This window comes from Meles meles, chromosome 3 (genome assembly GCF_922984935.1).
Source record: "Meles meles chromosome 3, mMelMel3.1 paternal haplotype, whole genome shotgun sequence".
Classification (NCBI taxonomy): domain Eukaryota; kingdom Metazoa; phylum Chordata; class Mammalia; order Carnivora; family Mustelidae; genus Meles; species Meles meles.
Window position 1 is genome coordinate 109,292,576 of NC_060068.1, and position 13,590 is coordinate 109,306,165.

The 13,590-nt window shown below is 35.7% G+C and overlaps 1 protein-coding gene across 1 annotated transcript in view; it reads right to left on the bottom strand.

The window, feature by feature from the left end:
* Positions 1 to 501: 501 nt before the first annotated feature.
* SMAD5 (SMAD family member 5) overlaps positions 502 to 13,590 on the bottom strand; it is a 54,376-nt gene continuing 41,287 nt past the window's right edge. The window contains exons 5-7 of the mRNA XM_045999865.1: positions 9,165 to 9,386; positions 7,105 to 7,361; positions 502 to 5,543 (exon numbers count right to left, since the gene is read on the bottom strand). Coding sequence (XP_045855821.1) covers positions 5,400 to 5,543; positions 7,105 to 7,361; positions 9,165 to 9,386 — 623 coding nt within the window. The 3' untranslated portion in view covers positions 502 to 5,399. The remainder of the gene's footprint in view (positions 5,544 to 7,104; positions 7,362 to 9,164; positions 9,387 to 13,590) is intronic.

The window sequence follows — 13,590 nt, forward strand, 5'->3', positions numbered from 1 at the left end:
AACTGAGGTACACAGGGGTTAAGCAACTTGCCGTAGGGCACAGAGCTGGGAGAGCTATGAAGCCCAGGACCCCCGTGGAGGAAGGCAGAACCCAGAGCCACTTCCGCTAAGAGCTACTCTATTTCCTAATCATCAGGTCAACATCACTCATTTACAGAAAGACAGAGAGAAGGGAAATTAGTATTTAAACAAAATTACCCCAGACTAGATCTAAATACTTCTTCAAAACACAACTAAATTAAACTCAACTAACAAAGAAAAATACACGGACTCCCTTACAAACAGAATGGAAAAACACAGATCATTCTGAGCAAATCTGCTGAGTAGAAAGGCACGGTATATCCATTTTCTATTGCCCAAGCACACACAGATAACACAGCCAGTCACAGCAACTGGGCAGCTCATCCTTTTTATAACTCCACTCAGTGAAACATGTTAAGTCGAAAGAGAGTCCAAAAAACAAACAAACAATAAAAACCCCCACACACACATTAATCAGGTTTTGAGATTTATTAAAATAAAGTATTAGCAAACAATACGCAAAAACAAAGTTCTTAAGAGTTATGGCTTTGAAAAGCACAATATAGTAAAACCTAATACATTTTTATAAGTATCAAAAAGGCAACAGAATTGAAGCATGTTGCTAGAATTTCGTTTTCTACAACATAAACAGAAGCAGAACAAGTACAAATAAGCAGATCTATAGTGCAGCCATTGGTTTGGTCTTTATCATCTGCATATGAAGTATCTTTTTAAGAGAAGATGGGCAGGTGCATATGAACATCCAGTTTTCTTGATTATAATCCTGTCCAATTTTAAAATAAGTGATTTTCAAAATGCAATTTTAACCCACCAGATTAAGAAAATCACTTGCCCAACTATTATCTTCCAGAGTCCCTACACATAAAATATTTCATGAATAAATCAAAGCAACATCATCTCCAATGACATGAGAAGGGAAAATCTGATTCTAAAAAATTCCTTATAAAAGTAAGGAATGTGGAACCATCTGGCCTCACTGTAGTTTTATTACAGTTAATACCAGCTCGTAGCAACAAGGCACTACTTACTAATTAGGGAAAAGAACCTACCTGTACACAAAATTCTGAACTTTTTAAGAACACTATCTTCAAATGAATCCTTAAAGGACAACGGTTCACGATGATTGCAAGAATTTTCAGAATTGAATTATATGGACAAGAACCACACCGACCTTTTTCACTCTGCCATGAACGACAGAAGAATCCTGCTCTTGGATCTTTTCACCAAAACATCCCATCACCTGTTTTACAGCAAATGCTAACCAGCAAGTATTGTATCATAAGCTCTTCCTTAAAAAAAAAAAATCTTTTTTGCTCTGTAAAAATCTCTCTTACTGGTTTTTGTACACCATCCAATTTCAGGTTAACACTTCAGTTATAACACAGTTGTATTTTAGAAGGTAAGTTTCTATTATGAATAATCCAACTAATAAAGGCTTGATAAATACTGTTACCTCTTGTAATTAGGAAATGCTAAACTGTAATCCAGTGATTCCAAAGAACTGTCCGGCAGGCACACTGCTTATACAGAAGAAATGCCTTGAATCGTCACTTTCCATACATGCATCATCTATGAGCAGAAAACCTCCCCCCAAATCCCGCCTGTACCATCGAGGAAAATGGCTGCTGCTCCAGAGGAAACAGGCCTCAAACTTGAGATTACCCCCATAAAGCTGCCCTAGTTAGTATCCCAAGAGACCACCAATAAACCAATGTTCAGGAAAAGTCCCTTCCATGAAAATCACCAACATGCCTGAAACCACCCTGCTATCTACTACTTTAAAATATCCTTGTTTTTCTAGCTCACTGGCATAATGAGGACACATATTTATACTCCTAGCTGAGAGAGTGAGTGAGGATTTAATAAGACAAATAAGGGCTCAGACCCTCTGAAAAGTTAACAGATCCAAACTGAAATCATCATTGGAAGATGAGTTCAAAATGATCAGAAGAGCCTTCCTTCTTAAACATGAAAGATATTAATATATTTTAAGTGGGAAAGTGATAACAATCCAAAGTAATACTGAAAAACAACGAAAAAGAGTATAAAGAAATGGATCTAAGCTGACATACAGATGCTCTCTATAACAGAAAGACAGTACTTAAACAGGTACTATCAGACTTTTTGGAGGTTCTCTGCTACTGGTAGGATTTTATTTTTTGGATAAACCTTCTCCTTCAACAGAATACTATTGCAGGAGAACTGTTTCCCACAGGTACTCTTGAGGATTTTTTAATGTGAGCCCCAGTTCTTACCCTGACAAGAGATTTCAATCTGAACACTTATTGATCATTTTACATCTTAAACAGATATCTCACTGTCAAATGTTATGAACAGCATAAAGTAGCTACATTCTCTTTCTGTACTGTGAGGTATACAGCTCACTGAACTACTTAGTAATCTTACTGTGGATTTCAACTCAGAAACCCAGCCAATTCTATTACCACGGTTTCCTTATTTAACAATAAAATGTGAAAAATGATTTATATTCTGATGTATATGACTTGACATTTTGATTGATGTCTTCTTCAATCTCTAAAGAAAAAGTGTTAGCTTCAGTAGATCAATAACACGCCTACTAGTTGACATTCCATAACTTAAGTCAAGCAATGCCAAAAAGACCATAACACTTTATTTTAAAGAGATGCTGATCAAATGCAACTTTTAATTTTTTTTCCCCAACCATCTTTCTGTTGCAATAATTCATTACTCAGATTAATTTTGATTCTATGTCCCTTTCTGCATTTACCAAACCGGTTGACATTTTATTATTTCCAGACTCCAGTCTTTCCAGCTCACATATGTTAATATGTTGTACACTATAAAATATGATTGTTCCAGTGGTGTTGATGTTTCCATAAATGTGACTATAAACCATTCTAGAAATCAAATAAAAATTTAAAACTGCATTTCTGAAAAAGGTTTCTTTCAGAAGTGTCGTCTTTTCATTGGTCACTGGCGATTTTTATTTCCCATCCATAGATTTTGGGCACCCTTGGGAATTAGAGAAGCAGTTACACTGAGTACAATTTTCACTTATAATCCAGGCATGGGGAGTTCATCACTTTTAGGAAATACAACTCTCAACAGTTAAGAGCTTCAGTACTGTCCTTCATGAGACAAAATTCTTTGGGGAAAACACAGAAAAGGGCCAATCACATGAAACCTTGCCGACTCTAAAAGCTGTGGCATGAATAAAAACAAATTTTAATTAACTGAATTGAAAACATCAATAAAACAATTCAACAGTTTCTACCAGTTCAAACCCACTGAAGTTGACTACATGTATCTGTCATTCAACCAGCGTGCTTTGGTTTTTTTTTTCCTTATAAATTTGTTCCAAAGATTGTGCCATATGCCTGGTAAGTAAAAGAATAATGTGGGTAGCTAGGTTCGAACACGGAGCAAGTAATTCTCTTTCCTAAGGCTGACACAGCTGGAAGATGAAATGCATGCCACGTAGCACTTACGTTTAAGGCACAGGGGAGGGTCAGAAAGGATCCTTTTACCCAACAAAGGACCATGAACTGAAACACATATGGCACCTCAACCAAAGGAACTAAAAGCCACCCACTGGCCGCACTTTGTAAAAGCAATAAATAATGGCACAGAAAACAAAATGAACCGCATTCTCTTCTCCTCAAAAAAATGCATTTTTTCTTCTCTTAAAAGCAGAAAGGGCGAAGTAGAAAGTCAAACCAAACTAACATTTTAAATAGAACACTGACATGGCTCCATATACTTTCAAAAGGCACCAGAAAATAGCTTTCTCCCATAGGTACATTAGGTCTTTTTTTTTTTTTTAAATAATGTCTCTGTTCTCATACCATAACAAAGTGTCCATCTGACTGCTCTCTAGAATATGAGGTTAAAAGTTCTTTACCCAAAGCCCTCCAGCATGACTGACTGAATGGGTATTTTAGAGTGTTCCTATCTTTCCTCTCTTGAGGACTGTTCTGAGAGACTAGCATCCACAAAAGTACCAAAAAAAAAGGGAAAAGAACCAGCACGCACGTTAACAGAGAGAACAGTCTGCAGTCTTTCATATGTGACTATTTTAAAGTCAACTATCTCCACAAGCACTGCTTATTCATTCAAGCACCAGACCAGCAGCCTCAACTGAGGGCCAGACTGAAGAGGCTCTTCTGGCTACAGTACACAGGTCCTTTCCTTGCTCAGGGCAACTGACGCCACTCAGAGCAATGGGATTAAGTGTGTGATTTTCCAACATGAGTAACACCCATAAAGCAGTAGGGAATTAAAAAGGCACCTTAAGTTGGAGCTACAGAATAATAGTCTTATAATCTAGGTTGAAAATACACCAAAAGCTAGAAAAAGTGTAACTTCCTACAACTGTCATCTATAAACTGCAGTGTTTGTTAATACAAAAGGGGTACCAAGGAAGTAAGGGTGAGCATCCAAGTCCAAGTCACTTGAGCGTGTTTCACAAAAGGTTACACTAAAAACTGTCACCCATCAAAGTGCAAAATAAAAGATTAATGCATGTCAAAATTAGAGTTCTTGCAACATTGGCCAAAAGCAGCAAAGCTGAACAAGGCCGCGCGTGCACTGTCACTAGCTATAAAGTAGTACTTACGACAGATTCTGGGTAAATGACATATACTGGAGATCTGTTGTTTACAATAATTTTTTTTTTTTAAAAAAGGAAATGTTTTACAAAAGATATACTGAGTGAAGTCACAACAGACTGACAAACATTTAGCTGTATTAAATGTAAATTTTATGACATCACCTAGAAAACTATCACTTTGCTTTTACTGAACACTACCTGTTAAGAGCAGTGCATAGTGTTCCTTCAAATAAAAGGGTATTGTTGTTTTTTTATAGTTTCTTTTCAGCCCTTACCATATGCTTTTATGAAACAATGAATTACACTTTCTTCACATTGGTAGGACAAAGAAACTGGTAAAAGCAGAGCTTCCGTAGGGTTAAGAGGAGGCGGGAAGACTTTTCATGGCATACCTTCTTACACTATTTTAACTTGTCATCATGTGATGTATTACTTTTTCCAAAAAAAAAAAAAAGAACAAATAACAAGTCATTTGGGACAAGAAGGCAAAATTATGTCTCAGTTTAAGCTCAATGCCAAACTTGTGAACTGGGGTACAACACTTACTTTGCATTTCTCACAACACTTTTGGGAGTTAATCACACGAACATGACTAACAAACAAATGTAGATTCATCACAAATACAAATGTATTGGTCACAATTATGTAGAAAAAAAAATAAGCTGTAATATCTGTTTTCCATGTAAGCTCACAGTATCTGTACTGAAAGTTTCCCTAAAATTAAAACAAGTCCACTAATAATATAATTGAAAAGACTACTTCTACACTATGAGACAGAAGATATGGGGTTCAGAGGGGAGCCCATCTGAGTCAGGACTTTATCCAGCCATTGAAGAGGCCCATGAAGATGAATCTCAATCCAGCATGGGGTGCTGGTAACATCCTGCCGGTGATATTCGGCGCCCCAGCCCTAAGAAAATGAAAAGATATCATAGCAAATCCCTCTTTAAACTGTCAACCAGCCTAAAACAATTTTAACATACTAACAAAGACATACTTTAACAGTAGAGACCACAAAACCAATCTCAGAATTCACCAGGGAGTTAAAAGCAATGGAGTTACAGTAGTGAAAGATAGGATTCCCTTAATAGAAACCCTTGGAGCAAGATATGTTTCAGAATTCTTCCTCTTTTTGAAGTTTGTAAAGTTTTGTACTTCAGAAAGTACAATATCTCATAATTAAAACACTTATTTCTGGAGTGAGATACATTCTCACTTAATGGGATAAATGAAACCCACAAAGAGCCTCATATAAGTTCACATCAGATTTCGCTATGAAAAAGTTTTGGGTTTTCAGGTTTGGGATTTATTTTTTTTTTAAAGCATGAGGTAAGACACTACAGATCTGATCAATGCATGCAACTGTAATTAAAGTAGCTGGGATGAATTAAACTGGAACACTTTAGCTTAAAATTCTAAACAGAATTTTTTTCACGTTTATTTGCCTGGATTCACCAAGCTCTCTGCTTTACAGCTTACGGTAGTGCTGGCTCAGAAAAACAAGGTTTGGGAAGAGGGAAATGGGCAAGTAGAGACTAAACATATAAAAGTTATGTTTCTGGGGCACCTGAGTGGCACACTTTGTAAGAGTCCTGGGATTGAGGCTCATATCCCTGCCCCACTTCTTTGCATAGTCAGGCTCCCAGCTCAGTGAGGAATCTGCTTCTCATTCTTCCTCTGCTCCTCCCCAACCCTCATTCTCTCTCTCTCAATCAAATAAATAAATAAATAAAATGTTTTTTTTAAGAAGTTATGCTTCTGTGGAGGGGGAATGTCTTTGGGGCTACTGATGCATAAAAAAGACCTATAGCAAAGCAGCAAGGCAACACTGGACTGTGGGTCTGAATGCCAAAAAGAAAAAGCCCACTCAGAGCATTTCACAGTTGTTCTTCTTTGGCTAAATCCTTAAGGACCAAATGGATAAAGTACAAGATGCTTATATGTGTCACTAAAATTCTTCCCTAATTTTATTCACAAACCATCATCTTCAGAAGGCCAGTAAAATCAGGCCAAGACCAAATGATAAATTTGAAAAGTTCTTTCAACTTTGCAAATCCTTAATAACAGAGGTTAAATGCAAGGAAGATAATTTTAGTCTTCTGAAGAATTTTTTAAGTCACCCCAGTGGGATCTAATAATAATTGAAATTGCTAAAGCTAAGGAACTTCAAAAGCAATTTTAATATTTCTAGCAATTCAGTCTTTAACCGAACTTCTTTATAAACTCAGCCCCTATTCAATATCAAAATCAGTATCAGTATCATGGATTACATAATGTCTGGATTATAAAATTAAAACTCAGACCTATCGTGTGGTTTTAAAGCTTTAAATTCAAGAGTATCATTTAAAAACCTATTAAGTCGGGTCAAAAGTAAATACTTTCATTTCACAAAGGCATTTTAAAATCATAACCTAGAGAAATATACATATTTACAGTGACTCTAATTAAGCTACAGGATACAACCCACTCACCTTGACAAAACTCATTCGAATAGTACACATTTTGGTGAGCTCATACACTGCCTCAAATCCATGGTTGACAGACTGAGCCAGAAGTTGAGCAAACTCCTGGTTGTTAAAAATTTTGAGGCTGCAACTGCTGGGAATCTTACAGACAGTGGTAGGATGAAAGCCGTGATGAAAGTTGCAGTTCCTACTCTGAACAAATATGCTGCTGTCACTGAGGCACTCCGCATACACCTCTCCACCAACATAGTACAGGTGAACACCTTAAAAAGACGAGCATTACAAGACTCACCTTAATACAGCAGTATAATGAAACCAAAGAGGTAGTATAAGGTGCAACCAAGAATACCCACTAACCTACAGCAAATGCCCAGCAGTCTGTAGGCAGAAGCTACCACTAGAGGGCCTTACACTGCCGAAGAGAATCAAGAGCTCTCCAATGGTCCTTAAATAACTAGTAAGACTTAAGCCTCAGGTTTATCAGTTATTAAGTTATTTTCTCTTTGCCAGCAATTATTTAATATCTTTGTGAGAGAAAGCAAAGGCAAAAAGACAAAAAAGCACCTATGATCAGTCTTTTCAAAGGAGCACTTGGTGCTAAGTTAATTTAACTATCACGAAGAGTCAACTGGCAAGATGCTCTGCTTTCTTTTTACTAATGGAGTACAGGAGCATTAAAAAAGACCCTAAGTCATATATGTAATTTCAGGTCACAGGAAGAGACTTTAAATGGCAGATTTATTTTATTTCCCTTGAAAAGAGTGGTTTGGGTCTTTTAAAAATATGTATGTAAGCAATATGTGAACACAGTTTCAATATTAAAACTTCAAATTATACAGCTAAAGCTGAAGTTATTTCCAACTTTTCACCACTACAAACAGTGCTAAAAAGATGATTCCTGTACACTTATACCTCATACACATGTGACTCAAAGACTTATATTAGGCTATGGTACGAAAAACTATGTTTTGTTTTTTGTTCTGAGCAAATAAAATGACCCATGGAGGAAGGGATCCTAGAACTAGATACTAGGAAAAATGGGAAAACAGACTGTAGAATTTAAGAATTCATCAGGTAGATTTCTCTAAAATCATTCTCCTGTAGTGGGAAAACCAATACATAGAAGTGAGGCATTTCACTCACAAAATCAATGCCAAGTTAGCAACAGAGTCAAAAAAGAACAGAAATTTCTTTTCAACTTATTTTTGGCCATAGTATTTTGCTGAATCTCTTCTCTAATAAATCACATCACAATTATAATTATACCTCCTGTAGGTACAAATAAAGTTTACTGTTTGTAGGTAAAGGGTGTAAGTGTACCTTTTGTTCTATCTAACCTGGACTAAGACTTTCTCAAATCCAGGAAACAAAACAGAGCTAGTGGCAAAAACTAAACTTACAAGACAGGCAATATGCTCTACCTGGGAAAGGTTTCCTTCCTGACCACTTGATACATGAGACCCAGACATTTCACGGAGGTGGGAAAAGTTCCTTGTTTGTTGTGGCAACTGTCTTGTGGGATGAAATGGAAATAAAACCTAGTTACCTGAATTTCAAAGGTGGGAGGGGTGGTGATGAAGCCACTGGAGACTTGCTATCATTCAAACTGGACTTCTTAACTATAACCCAGCTCCTCCAACATAACAGGAATTGTTACAAGGCACCTCAACTCAAAATACCGTAATTAAAAAATTCTAATCCTTCACCAGCATTCATATATTTCACAAATATTTGTCTGTATTTACTATGAGCCAGGCACTGTTCTAGCTGCTGAAAATAATGCTGTGAACAAAGTAAACTTCTGTAAAGCTTATATTCCAGTCAAGAAGACACTCAAAAAATAAATACAGAAATAGTATGATTTCAGAGACTAAGTACTATGGCAATAAGGATAAGGAAAAGAGGACTGATCAGGTCTTGACTTAATACACTCTCTAGCACCTGCAACTTGAGGGCAGAGCCCGTGCCTCAGGCTCGTGGTATAGATGACTTTACACAATTCACCGTACACAGTGAGCACAACAAATGACTGACTTCAACTGAACGCAGGGAAATGACAAAATTACCTTTTCCAATATGTCGCCTAGTGTTTTCAATTGTTGAATTACGATTAACATTTGACAACAACCCCAAGCAGAATCTACTTTTGTTATTCGAAGGGTCTGTGAATCCATCTACTAACACGCTAGTAGAAGATGCATGAAAAGCCTCCCCAACACGATTGTTTAATTCATAGTAGACAATTGAACACCAATGTTTGGGCTCCTCATAGGCAACAGGCTGAACATCTGTAAACAAACCAGACAGAAAAAATGATTAGTGAGTGAATAAGAAACCCAGGATTCTTTGTGTTTCCCTTTAAGTGAACCCAAGCACTCTATGAAAAATACTTTCACATATTTCACTTCAGTCTTGCTGTCCTCTCTGGAGGACAGTCTCTTCAGTAAGTGGTGCTAGGAAAAAAGTTTGGATCTTTAAAAAAAAAAAAAAAAAGAAAAGAAAGAAAAATCAGTAATGTCTTGAATACGATGATTTTAAAACTTCTCTAAATACAAATGTAAGGATGGATAATATCACATTTATTTTATTTTTTTTAATTTATTATTGAAGTAGAGTTGACATACAATAGCGTAATGGTTTCAAGTGTACAACAATAGTGACTAGATACTCCTATATCTTAGTGCTCACCATGATAAACATAGTTGCCATCTGTCACCAAACAACACTGTACAATATTATTATATTATTATTCCCTATGCTGTACTTTCCATCTCCATAACTTACTTCATGTGTTAACTTGCATTTTGTACCTTTTAATCCTCTTCTCCTATTTTGTACTCTACCCTCTCCAGTAACCACCAGTTTGTTCTATGTATTTATGAGTGTGTTTCTGATTTTTTATTTGTTCATTTGCTTGGTTTTTTAGATTCTACATATGTGTGAAATCACATGGTATTTGTGTCTTTCTTTGTCTGACTTCATTTAGCATAATACCCTCTAGGTCCAACCATCTTCTGCAAAATGGCAAGAGCTCATTCATTTTTACAGTTGAGTAATATTTCATTGTGTATATATCTCCTTTATTTGCTTATCTATCGAGGGACAATCAGGTTACTCCCATATCTTGACTATTATAAATGCTACAACAAAACAGGGGTACATTTATCTTTTCAAATTAGTATTTTAAAAAAAAATTAGTGTTTCGCTTTCTTTGGGTAAATACCTGGTAGGAGAATTACTGGATAATATGATATTTCTATTTTTAATTTTCTTAGGAACCTGCATACCGTTTTCCACGGTGGCTGCACCAATATATACTCCCACAAACAGTGCACAAGGATTCTCTTCTCTCCATATCCTTGTCAACACTTAAGTCCTTTGATACTAGCCATTCAGACTGGTATGAGGTGGCATCTTACTGCGATTTCATTTGCATTTCCCTGATGATTAGTGATGCTGAACATCTTTTCATGTGTCTGTTGGCTCTCTGCAGGTCTGCTTCAGAAAAATGTCTATTCAGCTTCTCTGCCCATTTTTCTAATCTAATTTTTGTTTGATTTTGGTTTTGGGTTTTTTTTTTTTTTTTTTTTGAGTTGTATAAGTTCTTTATTTATTTTGGGTATTACCCCTTATCAGATATATCATTTATAAATATATTCTCACATCCAGCAGACTGCGTTTTCCTTTTGTTAAAGGTTTCTGTAACTGTTACAAAGCTTTTTATTTTGGTGTAGTACTAATAGTTAACTTTTGTCTTTGTTTTCCTTGCCTGAGGAGACATATCCCATAAGTATGTTGCTAAGGCTGATGTTCAAGTGATCACTGCCCTGCTTTTTTAAGAAGTTTCATGGTTTCAGGTCTCACATTTAGGTCCTTAGTCTGAGCTTATTTGGTGGATGGTTTAAGAAAGTAGTCCAGTTTCATTTTTCATATGTAGCTGCCCAGTTTTCCCAACACCACTTACTGAAGAGACTGTCTTTTCCCTATTGTATATTCTTTCCTCTTTTGTCACAGATTAACTGACCATATAAGCATGAGCTTATTTCTGGGCTATCCTGTTCAAATGATCTAAAGTTGACCCTGCAACTTTACTGATTTCATTTCTTAGATCTAGTAGTTTTTTTGGTGAAGTCTTCAGGATTTTATACACACACACCCCACATAATTTGCAAATGGTAGTTTTACTTCTTCCTTTCCAGTATGAGTGGCTTTTCTTTCTTTTTCTCATCTGACTGCAGCAGTTAAGTCTTCCAGTACTATGCTGAATACAAGTAAGTGGCAAGAATGGACATCCTTATCTTGTTCCTCATCTTAAAACTTCCAGCTTTTCACCAATGAGAATGATGTTAGTTGTGGGTTTGTCATATATCATCTTTACTATATTGAGGTATATTTCCTCTAAATCCACTTTGTTGCATTTCCATCATAAACAGATAATGATTTCTGTCAAATGCTTTTCCATCTACTGAGACGATTATATGGTTTTTATCCTTCATATGTTACTAATGTATTATAACACATTGGTTGATTTAAAGATACTAAACCACCCTTATACCTGTGCAATAAATTCCACTTGATTGTGGTGAATGATCCTTTTAATTTACTGCTCGATTTGGTTTGTTAATATTTTGTTCAGCATTTGTGCATCTCAGTTCATCAGGGATATTGGTTCATAGTTCTCTTTTTTTCTGGCGTCTCAGTCTGGCTTTGGTGTAAGGGAAAGGTTGGCCTTGTAGAATTAATCTGGAAGCTTTCCTTCCTCCTCCACTTTTGTAACACTTTGAGAAAAACAGGTATTACCTCTTCTTTAAATGTTTGACAGAATTCACCCCTGAAGCCATCTGGCCCTGATCTTTTGTTTGTTAGAAGAGTTTTTTGATTACTGATTCAATTTCATTACTAGTAATCAGTTTGTTCATATTTTTCTACTTCCTCCTGATTTAGTTTTGGAAACATGTCATTTACATGTTTCTAGGAATTTAATTATTTCTTCTAGGTTGTCCAATTTGTTGGCACACCATTTTTCACAGTAGTCTCTCATATTCTTTTGTATTTCTATGGTTTCAGCTGTTACTTCTCTCTTGTTTCTGATTTTATTTATTTGGGCCTTTTCTCTTTTTTTCTTGATGAGTCCAAAGGTTTGTCAATGTTGCTTATCTTTTCAAAGAACCAACTCTTGGTTTCAATGATATTTTCAATTGTGTTTTAAGTCTCTATTTCATTTATTTTCACTCTGATCTTTATCATTTCCTTCCTTCTACTAACGTTGAGCTTTGTTTCTTCTTTTACTAGATCTTTTAGGTGTAAGCTTAGATGGTTTATTTCAGATTTTTCTTGTTTCTTAAAGTAGGCCTGCACTACTATAAACTTCCCTCTTAGAACTGCTTATGCTAAGTCCCAAAGTTTTTCAACAGGTGTGTTTTAACATTTTAGTTTTTTTTTAGCACAATCTAATCAAGATTTATATTTATAAAACAAGCCTCTGTCTGCATCAGCAACCTGAAAGACTTACATATTGAGTATTTGTAAAATTACTCTAAACAAAAATATGAACTAAAAAAAACAAGTGAGACTCTTAGCAAGCTAGGAATAGAGGGTAACTTCTACAATTTGATAAAGAACATTTACAGGAAACTTATACCTAACTTCAGACTTAATGGTGAAGAACTAGAAGACTTCCTGCCAAGATCAGTAACAAGGATGTTCTCACCACTACTTTTCCAACACTGCACTAGAAGTCTTAGCTAATACAGTAAGAGAAAGGGTAATAAAAGGTATATAAATTAGAAAGGAATAAGTAAAATCATCTTTGTTCACAGATATGACTGTCTACCTAGAAAACCTGAAAAAAAAAAAAAAAGACAAAAAAAACTCTCCTGGAACTAATTAAGCTATTATAGCAAGATCATAAGATGCAAGGTTAATACACAAAAGTGAATCACTTTGCTATATACCAACAATGAACATGTGAAATTTGAAATTAAAAATTCATCACCACTTATATTAGCATTCAAAAGAAGAAATACTTAGGTAAAAATCAAAATAGGTACAAGATCTAGATGAAGAAACTATAAAACCCCAAAGGCAGACATCAAAGAGGAACTAAATAAATACACAGATAGCCCACATTCATGGAAAAGAAGCCTTAATATTGCCAAGAAGTCAGTTCCTCCCAATATGATCTATAGATAACCAATGCAATCCCAATCAAAACCCCAGCAAATCATTTTGTGGATATCAACAAACCAATCCTAAAGTTTATTTGGGACAGCAAAAGATCCAGAATACCCAATACGATACTGAAGAACAAAATCAGAAGCCTGATGCTATTCAACTTACCATAAAGCTACAGTTATCAAGACAGTATGGTACTGGCAAAAAGAATACACAAACAGATCAAAGGAACAGAAAAGAGAGCCCAGAAAAAGACCTATATAAATACAGTTAACTGATTTCTGATGAAGGAACAAAAGGCAATAATGGAGAAAAGAC